Below are 20,068 nucleotides of genomic sequence, written 5' to 3' on the forward strand. Positions count from 1 at the left end.
CGGTTACCTGCTGGAGCTGTGCTGTTCGGCGGGGAAGTAAACATTATTTTATTGAGTACATGATGATAATAAACACCCTGTGCACTGAAATGATGATCATGAATATATATATATATATAGCTATACTGCTGGATGTAGTCTAGGTGTGTATCGGTGTGTCTAGTGTGTTCTCCTCTCCTTTTCCTCGCGCGCTCACTTTGGACCGTGCGCGTGGCAGGCGGTCCCGAAGGCGGACTGTGGAAGTGAATATGTCGCGAATATGTTGCGAATCTGTTGCCGCTGAGTGGGAGTGTTTGGACATTGGTTCAGCTGTCAATGGATCTTCGCCACGTGGCCACTGTCCTCGCGCACCCCGCACACGCCCCCACGCGCACACTGCACGAGCGTGGGGCAGGATGGAGGTGCGCTCGCTGCTCCGACAGAAAGATAGATAAAGAGAGAGAGAGAGAGAGAGAGAGAGAAGGAGGGAGTGGGGGGGGGGGCAGAGGGAGGGAGAGAGAGAGAAATAAACAGGCCGATACAGTCCAGTATCTGTGACCAAATTTAAACACGTCAGTCCTCCACGCAGTTCACCTCCCACGCAGGACGGTCCCCGACAGGTACCGCCGCGTTATTCTGTGAGCAGTTTCGTGTAATTAGTTAGCGGTGTTTCCGAGGAGCACTGATTTCATCTCTCGAAAAAAGGTAGGACTGCTCGTTCTCTCATTTCACCCCGTTTCGCACTCCTCCCTTTTCGCCATTCGTAAACACTCTCTCATCTATTTTTTTAATTAAAAAAAAATGTTTTATATATATATGTGTGTGTGTGTGTGTGTGTGTTATTTCTCTATATATTTATGTTATATATACATATATACACATATATATATATTATCGGGCGCACTTTTTATTTGGGCTAATGAAGCGGCCGCTCCATTTGGCGTCAAACTATTATGATTTCAAAGTGTGTAAGTAAGCGTGTGTGTGTGTACCCGCGTTCATTTCGGCGCGTACGCGTTGCGTTGTACTGAAGCGCGGTGTTTTCGCCCTTCTCCTGTCGACATCACGGCCCGAGGGGCGAAGACGTGACGATTCCACGTAAACGCGTCCCCGTTTCGGCGGCGCGACGCGCGGTTGCCGATCGACGGTCGCCCGGTTATCATGGAAGGAAAGGCGCCTTTGTGCTCTTTTAATTATACAGGACGGCGGCCGAGGCTCAGTCTGTGTAATTACACGCAAAGCGGATCAGCGGCTCTTTTCCTGCAGGTAAAGCTCATTGGCGCGGCTCAGAGCGGCTCCCTTCTGCTCTTTACGCGTTACCGTCTCCGTTGGCACAGCTGGGTAATCTGGCTCGCCTCTGAGCCCCAGTGAAGATGATGGGGACAGGAGGATCGTGTCATACCGATCACAAGCCACTCGGTTCACTCAAACGCCCGGGAGCGCAAAAAGCAGACAATGGTCGGATAAGAAGAGAACATAACATAATATTATACTCACTGTACGTGGCTGATTTTGTTTAGTTCCTTCGCAATAATAATAATAATAATCATAATAATACCAATTACTTAGGCAAATCGTTCTGTGTTACTTAAAACCTTAATCCAGATTATTAGGATTTGATTTGGATTAAAGAATCCTGGCGAAAAAGCAGGAGCGAGACTACGTCACCTTAAAAAAGGAAAAAGTTTATTTAAAACAGCAGCGGTCAGTGGTGAATAAAAAAGAGCCACCGACATCGCCGGTCATTTCCTTCTCATAATTAACTGTAACGGTTTATAAAGTTTAATTATTCTTTCTTCCAGCCATCGTCACCTTTTTTTTCTGCATCTCGTTTATAGAGAAGTTGGCAGTCTTCTTTTTTAAGTACTTATGCTTAATTTTGCGATGGCAATAACAGTGCGATTAATTACGCTATTTTAATATTACATATTTTTTATCTCAGAGTGTGAGTAGAGTTTAAATTGCATGTATACATAATTGTAAAACAAGCGGAATAAAAACGTGCAGTTAGACAAGATAAAAGCAATATCGCTTTTTCACAAAGAATCAATAATGTGACAAGAGCTTCCTTCCAGTGCGTCAATTACGATTTCTAAAAACGACCTAATTTGGATCGCGCAGCCAGGGTAAAATTTACTTTAAACTAGAAAAAAAAAATAAAACTGGTTTAAACAGAATAGAATCCAATATTAAATAGAGTGGAATTTACTGTTAAATATAAGAAGATTTTTTTTTTTTAAATAAACACGATTGTTTTATTCTTACCAGCATTACTGTTTGTTTCATTAACGTGATCGATTTATTTTGAAGACCGTGATTATTTGTTTCTTTATTTTTTACGAGCATGGTTGCGGTGTGATGCCCCCCCCCCAACACCTCCCCTATAAAGTTAGCTCTAAAATCAGCGCGTAGCTCCAAACACTAATCCGAGGGGTTGTTCGCGTGTGTTTGCAGACCTCCAGGGATGGAATCGATTCCCAGCCAGCTTCCAGCAGGACGAGATTCCAGCTCTTCCCCGAACTCCAAGCAGGACCTGCAGCCCTTCTCCTCCGGCTCCAGCTCCCTGAAGCCGAACCAGGTCAGCGAGACGGCGCTGTACGGGGTGCCCATCGTCTCCTTAGTCATCGACGGCCAGGAGAGGCTCTGCCTGGCGCAGATCTCCAACACCTTACTCAAGAACTACAGCTACAACGAGATCCACAACCGGCGCGTGGCGCTCGGCATCACGTGCGTGCAGTGCACACCGGTGCAGCTCGAGATCCTGCGGCGCGCGGGGGCCATGCCCATATCGTCGCGGCGCTGTGGCATGATCACGAAGCGCGAGGCCGAGCGCCTCTGCAAGTCCTTCCTCGGGGCGCACAACCCGCCGAAGCTGCCCGAGAACTTTGCGTTCGACGTGTCCCACGAGTGCGCGTGGGGGAGCCGCGGCAGCTTCATACCCGCGCGGTACAACAGCTCGAGAGCCAAGTGCATCAAGTGCTCGTACTGCAACATGTACTTCTCGCCCAACAAGTTCATCTTCCACTCGCACCGCACCCCCGAGTCGAAATACACGCAGCCGGACGCGGCAAACTTCAACTCGTGGAGGCGCCACCTCAAGCTGACGGACAAAAGCGTGTCGGAGGACGTGGCCCACGCGTGGGAGGACGTGAAGGCCATGTTCAATGGGGGGAGCCGGAAAAGGACGCTGCCGATGAGCGCCTCCGAGCGGTCCTCCCCCCTCAAGCAGCAGAGCTCCGCCGGCGCTGCCCTCCCCCAGACGAGCTCGCCCGAGGTCCCACACAAAAGCCTGCGCTGCGAGGAAGAGCGTGGCAGCGCCGTGGGGCTTCCGAGCGGCGTGCGCAGCTACCCGGTCATCCCGGTGCCGAGCAAGGGCTTCGGGATGCTGCAGAAGATCCCCCCGCCCCTCTTCCCCCACCCGTACGGATTCCCAGCCTTCGGACTGTGCCAGAAGAAGGACGAGTCCGTGGGACTAGTCGGGGAGCAGAGCAAGAACAATCTGTCGGGTGTGTTCTGGCCCGGCGCGAAGGACAGCGTGTACCCGTCCTTCCCCATGTTCTGGCCTGCTGCTGCGGGGGGGCTCCCCATTCCCCCGCCGTACCCGCCGCAGTCGCAGCCCAAACCCCCCACGGAGCTGCTGGGCGTCAGGCCGCAGGGTGAGCCGGCGGACATGTCTGAGCAAAGCGATGGGAGCACCAACACGCCGAAGGACAGCCTTCTGGACAGCGAGCGCTGCTCCAGCACCCACTCCGCCAGGAACGAGGAGGACAAGTCCGGGGACGAGACCAGATCCACGGAAGGGGTGCCCATCGCCCACAGGAAGATGAGCTACATCTCTGCCTTCAGACCCGTTGTCAAGGACGCCGAGAGCATCGCCAAACTGTACGGCAACAGGGAGGCGTACAGCGGAGGCCCCACCGGCTATGTGTCTCCAGATTTCATGAGCGAGAGCTCCAGCTACAGGTCCGTGTCCCCAGACGTGGACAGCGTGGAGGAGGAGCCCGATGTGGACGTGGAGTCCAACAGGGCGCCGGAAGACGACGAGTCTCTGCAGCTCTCAGTGGAGGACCGCCAGAGCCCCCCAGATTTGCTCATGGCTCAGGCTGGCGCGGAAAAGAGCCAGGAGGAGGCTGGGAACGAACCTCTGGCTGCGCTGGAGGAGCCCCAGAGAGGGACCTTCGCCGCGGACGAGGAGCACCACAAGGAAGCGGCGTCGGAGAGCGGAGACCACCCGGCGCTGTACGGGGTGAGTGAGTGGGTCTCCTGCCTCACCGGCCACCGGCTTCTCGCATCCAAAAAAGTGAGCGTTGCTGTAAGAAGTTGCGCAGCGCGGTATTCAGTCATTGATGACGGGGAAAGGCAGGAGGGGGGCGACTGATCCGGACACCGGCTACATCTCCAGAGGGACACGGGGTGAACAGTAAAAGAACATGAGGAGAGCATTCCTCTCGCTGATTATTAATTAAAATTATTAATTAAAACAGCAACGGTGGCACGCGTCTAACACACGTGCTCCGTCCGTGTGTTTTTTTTTTTTTTTTCTGCATGCATGGATGGTAATATATTATATTCGAGATACTAGCGAGATGATGTGAAATTCTAACAGATTAAAGCACAAAAGGCTTTACACGCTGCACGGAGAAATAACAGGGTATCTAGTGCACTTCACATGAGATGAATTTTCAATGAGGGGACATTTGGAGACGCTGGGCTCGAGGCTTTGAAGAGCTTCCATCGCCTGGCCCAGCCTGAATTTCAATTGCCGCCATTTGTGCAGAGTGTCCGTAATTATGTTTATTTATAAATACTGTAGCCCAAATATCGTTCTAATTTGGCCCGACAGCAAAGGGCCAAAGGAGGGCTGCAAACTGGGGCGTATAAAACATTAATTGTTACTTATTAACCGTGCACAATTTAGCCTCGTGTCCCCCTCCCCGCACACACGCGCGCGCACACACGCTGGTGTTTCAGATGTGTAACAGGAATAAAGGTTGTGGGGTTTCGTGGGATTAGAGAATTGCGGGTAATTACATTTAATTACCCGGTTAATTTTACAGGTGTACGCACGTGAAAGGGATGATCACATGGCCCCGAATGGCCCAGCTAATTTTGGAGCAACCAGCAATTATCCGTGCGGCCCACTGGACTCAAACGGTATACACAGCTGATCTTTATTCCTTGCAGTGTCAATAAACCCCTCTTGTACCTCCAGTAACATCTGTTGCTGTATATTGATCACATCGTCTTGCACAACAATAAGAAGAAGAAGAAGAAGAAGAACAACAACAATAATAATAATAATCATAATAATAATAATAATAATAATAATAATAAATCACCCAGACACGTATAACGCATGCTACTGTAAAATGAAATTAGAATAAAAAAGGAAAGCAGCTCCTCAAATAATTTTTATCGAAACACTTTCAGATCACAATGTTAAGCAGTATTTTAAAGAACTTTTTAATTGTTTAAAATTATATTTATTTTAAGACTCTCTTAAAGAAGACATCGCCTCTGCGCCAAAAGAAGCGGAGCTGAAGAAAAGTTATGAGGATCGAGGAAGCGGGTCCAAGGAAAGTCCTAGAGAAGCAGCAGCGGGTGGGTTCGTCTGCGCTCTCTGACATTTGCTCCCTTTTCTTGCTTCTAAAAACCTTTTCAAATACATGTCATGTGCACGCAGATGAGTTTGAATGTGCTTGTGTGTATCCCCCTTCCCGAGTCAGTGTGTTTTATTATTGTGCGCACAGGTGAGGAGGTGGTGCGCGCTGATGTCAACAGAGTAATACTCGTGGAGAAAGATATAGAAAACATGGCAAAAGGTAAGAAGATCGCACAATAGAACAACAGTAAATAACGCTCATCAGTAAAAAAAGAAAAACTTCTCTGTTGCGATATAGATTTAAAATTACGGAGAATGCTGTTTAGATCTGATACCAATATTTAAGTAAAATTAAGCGTACGCAACCCCCCTCCCCGTTTGAAAACCCATTTAATAAACGAAAATTCCAATTCGTTAGTGATAAAATCCAAATGACAATTACTGCTCTTTTCCAGCACGGTGCAGAAATGAGCCCCGAATTGGTGGTGCTGCTGTGTCCTCGTGGCTTTTCCCTAGCAGTGAAACACGGTGAAACACAGTGGCGCGCATTGCGGGCGATGTGAGCTTGTTCTCACAAACAGCGAGTGGCTTTGGAAAGAAACCTCAGCACTTTGTGTGCGCCAGAAAGTCATCTTTCAGTGCGCAGCTCCAGCGCTCCAGTGAGTGAGGGGGAGGCACATGGAAAGAAAGATAACAGTATGCACTTCGCCACTTGTGACTTTAATTGTTATTACCGAGTCACTGTCAGTAAAATAGAGACGTTCACTTTCTTTATTTAATGAGCCGCCAGGTCGCATGAACGTGCTCATTTTAGAACTGCTCGTACCGAATGTTTCCTTTAGAAATCCCATGACTGAAATAAAAGTGTCTCAGCTCAACAGAACATTTAATGGAATATTTAGCGACGGAACGTTTAATGGAACATTTACTGATAGAACTGTCACAGTGTTATTAAAACATTTGCAGGAAGAACCTTTTATGGATTTTCTTGCTAGCAAAACGCTTAATGGAACGCTTGCTGGTTGAACACCTAATGTAACATAATTGCGCGTGTTGTCTGCATGGTGGCAGCGGGGATCGAAAAAGGTCATTGGGGGAAAAGGGCAGTTGAGGGCATGACGTCACGGTCGCTCGGCCGTTTCATGTTCGGCGCTCGTCCGTCCCTGCAGGGAAATCCCGGCGCTAATGCGCTCAGCTAAAAAGCTCCCGGTGGATAACGGATAACCGATGAGGGACGAGGGATGAGGGATGAGGGATAAAGGCGCACGCTGCTTTGGTAATCATGCTGTAACTATGACTGTACAGCTGATTACCCGACTTTACTGGGAAACAGGGCCACACACTTCTGACGGATGGCTGCTGGCTTATGTGCAGGTTATCTTATTAGAAGTACTTACTTTTCCAAGGTTACGTACACGGGTTTAAGGTTCTCTGCACGATTTAACATCTGCCCAGATACTTCTCAAGTGCTGGTCGACCTCTTAGTGCAGCAGTCTTACGAAAATAGAATAATAAAGAAGAAGAACAAGAAGAAGAAGCAAAGGCCAGCAGTGTTTTGTCCGTCAGACCTACTTCATTCCCAATATTTATGTCTGCTTTATGACCTAAATATCATGCCTGTTTGCATAAGACTGTAGTTTTCCGACACTCTTCGAGTTTTCTTGAAGCGTTTTTACAAAAATCACATTTGGTGGTGGTGACGATGATGATGATGATGATGATGATGATGATGAGAGCTGTACATGATCCTGTTCCGTCTATTATGATCTCCATTTCTCCACGCTGACCGTCAAACGTCAAAGCTGGTTTGCTGTAGTTAAATTTTAAAAATGAGCAACATTAAGCCCCAACCAACGTAGACGACTCTAGAAAACAATTTAAAAAAAAAAACTCGAACGACTTTAAAAAGTGTAACAGATTTTAATAAGCCTGTTGTACCGGAATTCTCTCCAAATTGTCGGCGGTGATATACAAGATGTCAGTTTCTTGTGTCATTTTAATACCGAACTTATGTAATTACTCCGTCTACACCGCATTTTACACAATATTTTATGCTCACGCGCGCGGACAATCTTCATAGAGACCGATTGAGACCGATGGGGGGCGCTGTAGACCTGGTGTGACTCTCCTCCTGGGGTACAAATAACATTTAAAAATATGCCGAGAGGAGTTGATTAAATACCATTCATTAAATGTATCTTTAAATTTTGCCTACCATTAGTACTTTTGAAATGAACCTTTAAAATGTTTTTAGATTTCTTGGTCTCACTGTGTGTCTGAAACGGTTCAGTACTTCACATGTAAATACGAGTTAGTTCGGCCGAAAAACAGATTAAATTTTTTTTTTTTTTCGAGCAGCCAGTTCTTCTTTAAATAAATTTCATTTTATTTTTTCCTCTTTTTTGCCAAGCAGTCCAGAATTGTCACTTTTATTGCGTGTTAGAAGTTATATATTAATTTTTAAGCGTTATTACGTGCAGTTGTTTATTGTGTGTTTTATAGAGAAGTACTAGCCTACCGCAACATTTGTTAGAATAATTTATTTAATATTCCAGTTTAAAATTCTTTTCTGAATTAGCGATATTTTCAGTCCACCTTATTACTCTACACTAATTGTCCTCTTTTCACCCTAAAGCAATAATTATCCTACGGTCGTGGATCTTACATACACCGTTTTTACCACACACCGTTACAGTTCGCTCAGTAATACCATTAACTGTGGTGCTGGAATAAACGTAACATCCTCTTGGTCTCTTTCCTGCAGATTATCATTTTTATTTCTGAAAGTAACCGTTTAAAGGAATAATGCTTCTAGGGAATCTGAATAACTGAAGACACTGGAAAATTAAGTCTTCGCTGGTTCCGTGTCGTATAAAATATGTTTTTTTTTTCTTTTATTTTAATATGTTTTGCAGATGAATTGCAGAGACAGCTTGTGGAACAGGTGGAACTCAGAAAAAAGCTGGAACGAGAATTCCAGAGTCTGAAAGGTATGCCAACATTAATAAAATATGTGCTCCAATATACTTTTGTCTGTGGGTTCAGAAGCATACGGGCTATTTTTTTCCTGTTTCCATAATCACGCTTTCATGTGTCTTCACAGAATATGGCTTAACTGACCTGTTGTTTTCACTTGTTACCGCCTAAGCGGTATGTTACTCAGTGACTGGACTTTGCTGCTTCCTCGTGTTGTGGGGATATAACTGAGTGCCTGGATGGTTATGAGGATCATTAATGAAAAGCAACATCGTCACGGTGATTAAACTGGGAGTCCAGCAACGGTGGAGGGACTCAGATTTGCTCTCGTCTGTGTGCAGACAATTTCCAGGACCAGATGAAGAGAGAGCTCTCCTACAGGGAGGAGATGGTGCAGCAGCTGCAGATCGTCCGAGGTGAGACACACACTCCACACACTCTTCTTCCTGCTCACACTCTTCCTCTCTCTCTCTCTCTCTCGTGGTACTCACTCACTGTGCCTGGCTTTAGCGTGTAATCCGGCTGCACGAAATTACACGAATCCCACGCTCATTCCATATATTGTCCACATTTTGACAAAAGAGGGGGTTTTCCAGGTTCAACGTTAGGAAATAAATAATTACGTACCGAGTTTCCCAGTTTAGTCCAAACTGAAACGATTCGATTGTGTGACGTCCGACACTTGATTTCGTTTCGTATGTGTCTCTTTTCCCGAACTGCACAATCAAGGGACTGAATGTGAAGTTTTAACTTTTAATTCTGTCCCATTTGTAAAGCGTTCAATGGGGCGCAGAAGCCAAAACCCAGATGACAGGGCAAACGATCGCAGTGATTTACTTCTGTTCAATACAACAAATGGGATCCGTGCATTTTAGAGATCCTTTTCCCAATACGAAATGTGTTCGCAAAAAATGAAATTAAGCAAATGAGAAATAAATGGCACATATATTTAGCGGTCGTTGTATCACTCTTTTATTCCAAATAATTATAATCACGCTTTTATTAGTTCGTGTATTTATTTGCTTCTTCATTCTTTTCTTTCTAAAGACACTTTATGCAGCGAGTTGGACCAAGAGAGGAAGGCTCGCTATGCAATACAGCAGAAACTTAAAGGTAATTGATCTTTTCGTAACGCCCGGAGCGGGTGGAATCGTGACTGCGCGTGACGACGCGCGTGCACGATGATGTGGGCCGTGGTGGCACGCGCGCCGACTTTCATCCGTCGGCTCGTTTACCGCGTTTACTCTCGGCGGGTCGACCTGTCCCTTCCTCCAGCGTTTAAGCAAGTGCAGCCGATTTTTGTGTACGACTGACTCCATGATGATTAAGAAGTGTGCTGCCCCAGCTGCGTGGCATCGTTCGTACAGTAGCAGCTATACTGTATCCTATATATATATACATACGAATTATCCGGCCGCGTGTGGCAAGTTTTTCAAACAAAGTGTCACACGGTTGCCGGGGCGCCCTCGCGCAGCTCTTCTAGTGATCCATCCACTTTCTCCCCAGAAGCTCACGACGCGCTACACCATTTCTCGTGCAAGATGCTCACCCCGCGCCACTGCACGGGCACGTGCTCCTTCAAGCCCCCCCTGCTGCCGCCGTAGCGCGCGGAGCAGCAGCGCGCACCCCCAGCAGCGACGCGCACGCGACAGCACAGTTAGCGAGCCGCTCCGGCGGCCGGAGCTCCTCCTTCCCCGGCGACGCGGACGACGAGCAGCGACGGACGAAGCCCCGTGTTTCCGCGCCCGTGTGGCCGCTGCTCGTATGACTCTGACGCACGTTGATTGATTCATTAGCGGACAGTCACAGGAAAGACGCAGGTAGCGCACATCCACACCCCCGAACCAAACGACTCCCTCCGCTAGATTATTATTATAATAATGATCCATGATTCAGCGAGTGCAGGCGGAATTTCCCGGCTCGTTCATTGTATCTACTGTAGATTGTTAATATAAAGTTTTAAACTTCTTGAGCCCCTTCTGGAGGATTTTGTACCACCCTCTGGAAAGATATGACCATCTTTAGATACTACTACTGCTGGCATATATTATGTGGCTATGTGCAATTAATATATATAATATATATATATATATATATATATATATACTGTGATTCTTTTTTTTGTTAGTAAAATGGTACCTTTCATTTCTTTCATTTGGATTTAATACTTAACCTATGTATGGATTTTTACATTATTATTATTTTTTTTTGTTGTTGTTGTCAATATCTGTTTGCTCTCATCTGAAACAGTTTGTATATTATTGATGTAAAGCACTTTAAACTCGATATCCTATTAACTTAGGTCTGTAATAAAAAATCTTGTTTGAGAATTAAATGTATCAGCCAAGTTTATCATTATGAATCATTGTTGTAATTATTGTAATGCACAGTTTTTTCGATTTTATTAGCAAAATTTCATATGCTAATGATATAAACATTGTAAAATACAAAAAAAAGTTGAGTTCTAAGTATTCTGTTGACTGACAATTTATTTTTGTGATGTAATTTATGTCTAATAATTCTGCACTTTTGTGGCAGCTTTACCTAAATGGGCTTCATCAAGATCCCCATTTTATATATTTACTAATTTATAAATCTCAGTGTTTTTACTGAATTAATTCAGGATAATTACCTTCACAGAGGTATAGAGTATCAAAATTTACATCTGTACCATGTTGCTTTTTTCCACAGTGTATTATCCAAAACTTTTACTGACATCAAGATGTGACAATGGCATCAAATTTGTTACTGTGACATTTAATTCTTTTAAAAATTATCAACTTGAACATATTATTTTTAAGACACTTTCTTTCCAAGAACTAATTCAGTTAAGTAATGCACAACATATTACTGTTATTATTTGTGTTATTGACAGATACCTATCCAAAGTGCAACATACATGGGCATTTTTATTTAAGCTGTTCAATTTGACACCTTGCTCAAAGGCATAAATTCGGTTTCCCATCTGGGTTTTGACTCAGTAACCTTCTCAAACCACTTCACCAACTGCTGCCCAAACACGAAAAGCCGATAAAAAAGAGAGGCTGGCCTGTATCCGACATAAAGGATGACTTTCTGAGAAATGTAGGAGTGCAAAAGGAAAACTGGGCTTCTCACATTCATTTCAGTTCATGTAGTGGAAAAACACTTGAAAAATTGTATGATGGAAAACAGATGACATAAAATTCTCGCATAAAATAGATAAATATACCCAATGTAATGATTTTACTTAAAGGCAGAGATTTTACAATGACGTTTCATATCTTAAAGAACAATTTAAACCATAATGGCCTAATATCAGACATGGAATAATAATATATTTTCTGAGAGTCCCGCTAAATTCAAATAATTAAATACACAAATATTGTGTCATAATGACTATCGGGATTTGTGGCCACATTTAACAAAATGTGTTTTTTCTATTAGTGAGAAAGTATTTTGTCCCCAGTTTCCAGTCCTTCATTCCAGACTCTTAACTACTCTCCTCTGGCCTTAACAGTGAACATGGTGTAACTAAGAAAAGACACTTACACTTAGAGATGCCACCCATCACAGAGATGGCTTTCGCCAATAAAGGTCTTCATAGACAGAAATGCTTGGAACACAAGGAATGCAGGCTGCTGTGTCAAATTATAGGAATATTGATAATTTCCCAGTTTTGCAATCTCCTGCTTCTTCAAGTCAGCTTCAGTGACTTCACTTGCTGATGTGAAATAAAACCACAAAGCTCCCATGTTGGGAGCAGGAAAATTCTTCAGTGTGTTTTGTCCCTGTAAATCAATAGCAAAAAGAGACTTGTAAATTCTGGCCACATTAATTCGGGGGCGGCACGGAGGAGCAGCGGGTAGCGCTGTTTCGTCACGGTACCTGGGTGGCGCGACAGTAAGTGGGTTCGATCCCTGCTCAGACTCCCCATGTTCCCCCGTGTCAAAAGTGGGTGTGCTCTCTTTTCCTCCCAAAGACATACAGTTCAGGCGAATTGGTGGTTCAAAACTGCCTTTAGTGATGAGTGAATGTATGTGTGGCTACCCTGCGAGGGAGTGGGGTCCCGTCCAGGCTGTACTCGCCTCCCTTCAACCTTGCACCCTATGGCTCCGGAATAGGCTCCCGATCACCGCTTCCCTGCTCAGGGCAAACCGTTACAGGATCTGAATGGACGGACAAGTTCTGATCACGGGCGGCGAGACGGGTGGCCGGTGCCTGTTACAGCCTTTGCCCCAGCCGCCCAGTCAAACATTTCAGGGATGGAAAAAAAGGGGGGAAAAAAAGATGGGTCAAGTTCTAAATTCAGTGGTTTTACTTAACTTCTTACACTCACCACTTACTCTGTCTATCTGTGCTATTTTTGATGGTCAGTGGTTCGAAAGGCTTGTTTAAGTGGATAAGCAGCTGTAGCAGTGCAACTGTGCGAAGAGGAAGGTTGATGTAACCAGCAGGTAACAGTGCAGATATTTGTTCCTTGTCGTTTTGTAACAGTTTCCACTGAATCAATGTAAATGTTGAATTTTGTGTATTTGTGCAAAAGTAATGTCTTTTTGGCCAGCTCTCTTTGGGCCAGTCAGCTGGCGAGACGCAAAACTATCCCTTCATCCATCCATCCGTCCAGCACTAACTGCTTGTCCTGGTCAGGGTCGCGGCGGTAAGGCGCCTATCCCGGTGCCACTGTGTGCAAGGCTGGGGGGGTACCCTGGGGGGACACCAGTCCATCGCAGGGTAGCCACACACACACAACACTGTGGGCAATTCACCGTTGGTGGCAAAACTAGAGATTTATTTGCGTTTCTTGTGAATAAAATAAGAAATAAATCCATCTTGGAATATTCATCAATTTCTAATAGGCCTACTGAAAAGATCTACGGTGACTTACTTTATATTATACATTAAACGTTCATTTAGCTGACATTTTTTCTTCAGAGCGATGTACATCTCAGAATCTCAGAGAACAATATGAAAAGTGTATTACATCAACAGCCGGAGAGATTTGGATGGAAACACGTGATTCTTGGGTTCGGTCCATTTGTCGCATACCACTAGTATACATTAAATGAGTACCTGAATATACAGTTTTTTTCTGGAGGATCAGTGTCTCTAGTTCTCTCTGTCTCCAATCCCAGTACTCAGCACTCCCAGTCCCAGTACATACTAGCACTACTAATCCCAGTGTTCCCATTGGTGAAATAAATAATCAGAAATAATCATGCAGACAGGTACATTTTATTTGAAAGTTAAGATTTAGTTAATTATGCAGATTGTACTTCACATCGATTTTAGATTGATTCCTGGTCCCCTTTTGTTATTTTCCAGTGGCACTCTTTTTTTACATTGTAGGGCAATATCGCATATGGTTTTTGAAATGCGAGAGCGACATCTCTTGGTGAAACTGCCGAACAGCAAGAACAATTATTTTACAATGACGTCACGACGAAGCTGGTTCCCGCGGTGCCGCGCGCTGCTCTACATTGTTTGCCACAGACGTCGCTCGTCTTTTTGTGTTTTCATTTAATTATATTTTACGATTATAAAAGAAAATACTACAAGCAGGGGTGCGGCTTTTTTTCCTGATTAAGTGATGGACAGTCGGACTACTTTAACATGTCAGTATTTTTAATATAATAAGTTATAAGAAAAAACGAGAAAGCAAAGCATGATTCCACACTTCCAGACAGGAGCAATAATCCCTTACGTTTTTTCGTTATGCATAAATTTTTGCCCAAATCAGCATTGTTGGCATGGGGACAAGATGTTTATACTGAAGTAAATAATAACGTAAGTTGATATTTAATTTTTCCCTTTAAGAAGCGTATTTTGAAATGCAGTGATTTAATATTGGCGGTCATAACAGTTATTCTCATTACTGTGACCACCAACAGATTCCTGGTGCACAAATAATCGCACAGTTATTGTTGCTCATAAAGATTTATCTCAGTGGACTTGAAAACCTCTGCTTCACTGCTGTACTTTTTCATTATCTAAGCAGAAATTACGCCAATCGGAAGAAACAAGGTTTTATAAACTAACATTGCACATGTATACGTTTCTGTGAAAAGAAAACATACATTTAATCTTGTCCCATCAAATTGTCTGTCACGCGGTCCTTACAAGATGCAATTTTCTTATTATTTCTGGGACATTATGATAATACACATTTACAAACTGGGAGGCGTGATTTTTGTGAGAGTGGAAGTTCAGACTCAGAGCAGTTTCAAAAAGTGTGAAACAGCTTCGGACAAGGTGCCAACTATTCAATCAGACAACGACAACTACTTGTACAAATAACACTGAAAACATTCATTCACAACATCGAGCAACTGGACAAAACACTGCACGACACAGTCAGTGGTACTGAGGTCCGCTACTCAAGTCTTCTTGCAAAGGTACTTCGTTTCGTAACATGCGCAAGCTACCGCACGTCTCTCACCGTGCACGCGCACGCCTGTGCGTCACACACGCCCGGCCCACGTGCAGGGGGGGTTGATCACGCCTGCGCCAAGAGGAACAAGATGGCGGAGAGTGCGGAACTGAAGGTAAGTCGTAGCAGCAAACCACTATTTATTTCATTGCTCAGCAGTCGGTATTACGCACACCTAGTGCTTCGCCGCAGTTAATAAAAACGCGGGGGAACTTTATTAGCCGATTTCTCGCCTGTCCGTGGCGTGGAGATCGCAAAGCTCGGTGCTGCGGCTCGCTGTTGAGATGTGGACATGTTATTGTTGATGTTCGCGGCTAGCTGGCTAGCTAACGCGCTTCTAGAACGACGCTGCCTCGCTCGAGCCCCTCCGCTCTGACGACGTTGGCCAGCGTCTGTCGCTCGAGCGGGAACCGCGTGTGTGTGGCCGCCTGTCGAAGGGTGGTTGACGGTTAGCTCCTCTGAGGGGGAAGAGGCAGCGCGCGCGCGCGCGCAGACTCACCGCTGTCAGGAGAACTAACGGCCGCCGAGCGGCGGCGGCGGCCGCAGTCAGTCAGTCAGTCAGTCAGTGTGCGGTGGACGGAGCGGTGGATGGATCCCGCCGGTAGTACGAACCCCGCACGCCTCGTTGCACCCCTCCACCACCGCCGGAGCTACGTTTCACGCGAGGTTCAGCGTCGAAAGAGTGAAATTCGCGATCCCTGCTGTGTCGTCGAGCAAGGAAGGATTCGTGTCATTTTTTTTTTTTTTTTAAAAATTAACTCAGAAACGGACGGAGCCTCACGCGTAGCGGCGGATTGTTGTTGAAGAGACAACACAACAGCCTCCTCCTCGTTCGTTACACTTTTCGCCGCCGAGTTGGGAGTAACATTAACATAATATGATAAACATTACTTGTAAATGTTTAAGTAAATTTGTTAAAATATAATTATACACTCGTCGTCGTTTTCCACTCGTCTCGGTTATCGTTCAAATATCAGTGTTGTTCATTTGGAGGTGGAGTATTTGATCGCTATGCGCTCAGCTGTTGTGTTGGCGGGAGGATTCAACGATGATAATTTTTCACCGCGTATTTATTTCTGCGTGAAGAAGAACGTGTTGCAGTAGTACTATGCGCTGGTGAACGCGTTAGATTCACACTGTGACTGTACACATCGTGGTCCTGCTACTGATGATGTGATGGACATGTTAATTGTGGGTGTCGTCGGTCTGTAGGCTGTCAGTAGGTTCGCCCTACCTGGGCTACTATATTATAGTATAGGCTGTCGTTATAATAAATGAGATTAGTTATGACTCATGTGCTCATGTGTAACAGGCAGACAGAGAACATCTTTTTTAATCAGCAATGTGTCTGACTGCTGCTGTGTAACGTGTTAGCTCTCAACAGTGGAAACACTTGCAGGGTCCTCTAAGTTCTTACTCACACAGCTGCTGCTGGTGAGAAAAATGCATGCTGCTGGTGACAGGTTAAAGTGAGCTTTCTGGCCGGTTTTGTGTGTGTCTCTGGGTATACTATTTGCGTTTAAATATATTAGACACCAGGGTAGGGGTAGCAGATGCAGTGGTTAGAGCTGTCATTTTAGAAGCAAAGGAAGTGGGTTCAAATCGCTGCTGCAGTGCCCTTGAGCAAGACATACTTTGAATTGCTTAAGTAAAAATTAACCGGTATCAGGTAAGTCACTGTGAGTAGCTTAATGTGCAAACCTTACTTTGTAAGTCATTTTGAAGACAGCATCCGTCCGCTGAATTAATGTTGCCCTCATGTATTCATGCTGAGAAGTGAGTTTATTCAAAGTTATATTCCGAACGTCTCTTAACACTTATTCCGTTGCCATGATGTATAATATGTATTCCTTGAAAGTGACTTGTACAGAACGAGATTTTTAGGCGTGTGCATGATTTCCTCAAATTAAGTGACAGTAAGGGGTTCTACTTTGTGATGAAGGCTGTGATCTGTTGTTGAGTGAAACAACTTTTGGGTTGCTCTCTGATCTTCTAGCCTGTACTGTGGTTTCAAAAGGTCACCCACTACATAATACAAGCTAAGATCCCCTGCTGAAATAAAACCAGTTGGAGTAAACATGGTTGAATGAACCAAAACATGAGGTGGAAGTGCAGTGGCATTTAGAAATGCCAGAAACTGCTTCCCTTCTGTTGCTTATTCTCTTGTATTTGTGTTTTGCATAACACATAAGGAGTGATTTCATGCTGTCAGTGACTTTATGGTTGTCTGTCTTCTAACCTTACTAGAAACCGTAGGTTTATATTCAGAGTTTCTGCAGCAAGGTTATTATTAAATCTGATATTATGATGAATGGTATAGATGGTCTGGCAAGACCATGGTGGGAAAAGTCCTACTTATTATAGCATGGTTCAGAATATGGCATTGCTTTTTTAGACAGTTCATGGATTGGTTTCTGAATCTGGAAGTGTTGATGTATGGGTGGAGCGAGAGGGAGAGAGAACTGGAGGGCGGGTAGTGCCGGAGAAAACCGAACCCCATACTATGAATGAGTGCCGAAGCTTAAAGCACTTATGCTTCAAACCTCAGGTGCTCAGGTCCCACCGATTATATCCAGGGGCTGCCCCTCACAGTGTGTGTGATGTGGACAGGTTTGCGCACTCTTATTGCCGGTGGTTACTGCAGTACTGCTGGATGGGAAATTGTGTGTATTTCCTATGCTTGCAGTCTTATTTCTTGCCATTTTTGTTGCAGTGAAACTGTAGGTAGTACAGTTTTTAGATCTAAACTGTGATCTAAAGGTTAGTGGTTAAAATAGACACACAGGGGACATTAGTCATGTAAGTGACTGAAGTACTTGAAGTGAAATTAAGTTATTCCAGTAAAATGCTTTAAAACAGCATCAGTGATAACTAAATTCTAGCTTTAAATTGACTCTGTCTATAGACTGGCTTGAGGAAGATGGATATATGTCACATTTAAGTAAATAATTAGAACATTTAATTACAGTGCTGCAAAATGGCATGCAATACACATGAGTATGAAAGCAAGGCTTATAGGTTGCCAGAATGGAATTGAATGTGTGGGTGCACGGTTCCCACAATGCATTGCATCTCAGTCTCTTTTACATATTCACTTGGCAAAATTCTGAGGACCCAGACTGGATGTCACAGACTGGATACGTGGAAGTTTGGACCAATTGACCATAAGGGATAGTAATAATCACAGATCAGATGCAAAACCAGTTATCAGGAGACCAGTTATCATGTTGCCTTTATGGTCTAAATCAAACAGCTGAGAAATTTTGTGATGCTTCACTTCCATCATATGGAGAAATGGTAACCTTCAATTTCATTAGTTACCTTCCTAAGGCCATATTGGAATATTATACATGGTCTGTTTTTTATTTACCAGTATGTTGTCAGCACATAGACAATTTTCTAAATGTGAGGAACAGTCCTTGTCTAAGAACACAAATGTTTGGTTATAACATTATCATTACTGTGACAAAATTTTGGATTTTTGAAATTCTTGTCTGATGTGAGTTGTATTGTGGAATTCACACACCAAATGTGATGTAGGTGTGTCATTGTTTTGGTCCAATTTCTGCTGTAATCTGTCAGTTTGAGAACATTCTCACAGATATAACATTTTAAATATTTTATATAGTCATTATTTTTAGTCACGTGTAATAATTTTTGCAAGACCTTTCCAGTATTACTAGGAGTTGTCCTGTCTTAGTTTTTATTTTTGATTCTGATTTCATTTGTGGAAACATGTTTTAAACAGCATTTTCAGCCCTGTAGAATCACGAGCGTGCAGAGAACAGCAGAAAATTCCAAATCTAGTTCAGCTAATTAAGACAGTAAGAAGTGTGTGTTTATGTATGTGTGCATGTCAGTAGCAGAAGAGGGTAGGTGGGTGAAGTAGTTCAGTGCAGTTTGAGTGCATTTTAAATGCAGAATTTTTTTTAATACGACTTGCATACAACTTGTAGTTACAAATCACCCCTTTACTGACTGGGAGTTTCTCTTTTTTTTGTCACCCTTAAGTAACAATCAAATGAAAACTTTTGGGGGAAAAAATTGAGTTACTGTATATACAATGGTTCATAATAACAAATGGGCACAACTTTACAACGTGCATGAGAACATTGCTTGTCTACAGCGGTTTGTCGGCTTCCTTATTTTCCTGTTGTCTCATGTGTTACGGTATTTGGTTTTAATTTTTTTTTTTTTTTGTTTTTACCCTCCTAACCATGGCACCAAATTGTAAATGGATGCATCACCATCACTTGCATCACAAGAAAAGGGAAACAATCACGATTGAAACTAGAGTGGAAATGATAAAGCGAAAGGTGGAACACCAACAAACAATGGAAAAGCGAACAAAGTTTCTTTAATGCTCTCTCTCTCTCTTTCTCTCTGAGAGCACTCGGCTACAAAAAAACACTTCTTCCCAGTTGCGGAATCGTACTCCAGACCTCCCCCTCACGTTCTCAAATTTTCCTCGCTTTGCTCTTCAAGTCTTTGATAACAACCTCCCGCCTTCTCCCTCGACTACAATTTTGGATCGTCGCCTCTGTTAGTTCGTTGATCGACCAACCATTCACCCATCCCTGACCACAAGAACACGTGTAGTCCTTTGATTCTGAATAAATGATCCTGCACTTGGGTCCAGCCTCTTCCGTGTCCTGTCTTTGTCATGACAGTAGTAACATTTCTCTTTCTACGTCTCTTATAAATACTGTAGTTACATGTATTATCATTATTACTGTATTGTTACATTAAAGATGTTGTAGCGTATCCAAAGTGTTTCCTTAATGTTTTTTTATGCATAGAAAGGTACATGATATACGATGTACTAAGACAAACATTTGAAAGACTTACGTTAGATATCCATAATACCTAACTGTTCTAACTTATGTCAAAATCCGATTTGAAGACAGACTGAGGACACGGAACTCATTCGTAATTTGGGGACTGCCTGTACTCTACATGCCCAGAGCCACTCAAATTGATTGTGAGTGTCTGCACGGGTCTAAAAAGCAGCTAGTGTACAATGTTGTTGCCATAGTTCTTAATATTATAAAAACCTATTGTACAGTAAAAGGATGCCTGCCTGTCTACATGTTTGCACATGA

The 20,068-nt window shown here is 44.0% G+C and overlaps 2 protein-coding genes across 5 annotated transcripts in view; both read left to right on the forward strand.

Moving 5' to 3' along the window:
• The first annotated feature begins 525 nt into the window (after window positions 1-525).
• On the forward strand, window positions 526-10,599 carry LOC108934535 (SKI family transcriptional corepressor 1 homolog-B-like). Of its 4 annotated transcripts, none has more exons than XM_029256060.1 (9): window positions 526-684; window positions 2,434-4,225; window positions 5,037-5,133; window positions 5,473-5,580; window positions 5,730-5,801; window positions 8,497-8,571; window positions 8,899-8,973; window positions 9,605-9,670; window positions 10,064-10,599. In XM_029256060.1, the coding sequence occupies exons 2-9, from the start codon at window positions 2,444-2,446 to the stop codon at window positions 10,159-10,161; spliced, it is 2,373 nt and encodes a 790-aa protein (XP_029111893.1). In that variant the 5' UTR covers window positions 526-684; window positions 2,434-2,443; the 3' UTR covers window positions 10,162-10,599. The 4 variants fall into 4 exon arrangements, with proteins under 4 accessions (XP_029111893.1, XP_029111896.1, XP_029111894.1 ...); XM_029256063.1 differs by having other exon boundaries at window positions 10,067-10,599; XM_029256061.1 differs by lacking the exon at window positions 526-684 and adding an exon at window positions 1,110-1,245.
• Window positions 10,600-15,024: 4,425 nt separating this feature from the next.
• Window positions 15,025-20,068, forward strand: part of pias1b (protein inhibitor of activated STAT, 1b) — a 34,778-nt gene continuing 29,734 nt past the window's right edge. The window contains exon 1 of the mRNA XM_029256521.1: window positions 15,025-15,081. Coding sequence (XP_029112354.1) covers window positions 15,058-15,081 — 24 coding nt within the window. The 5' untranslated portion in view covers window positions 15,025-15,057. The remainder of the gene's footprint in view (window positions 15,082-20,068) is intronic.

Source organism: Scleropages formosus, chromosome 11, assembly GCF_900964775.1.
Source record: "Scleropages formosus chromosome 11, fSclFor1.1, whole genome shotgun sequence".
NCBI lineage: Eukaryota > Metazoa > Chordata > Actinopteri > Osteoglossiformes > Osteoglossidae > Scleropages > Scleropages formosus.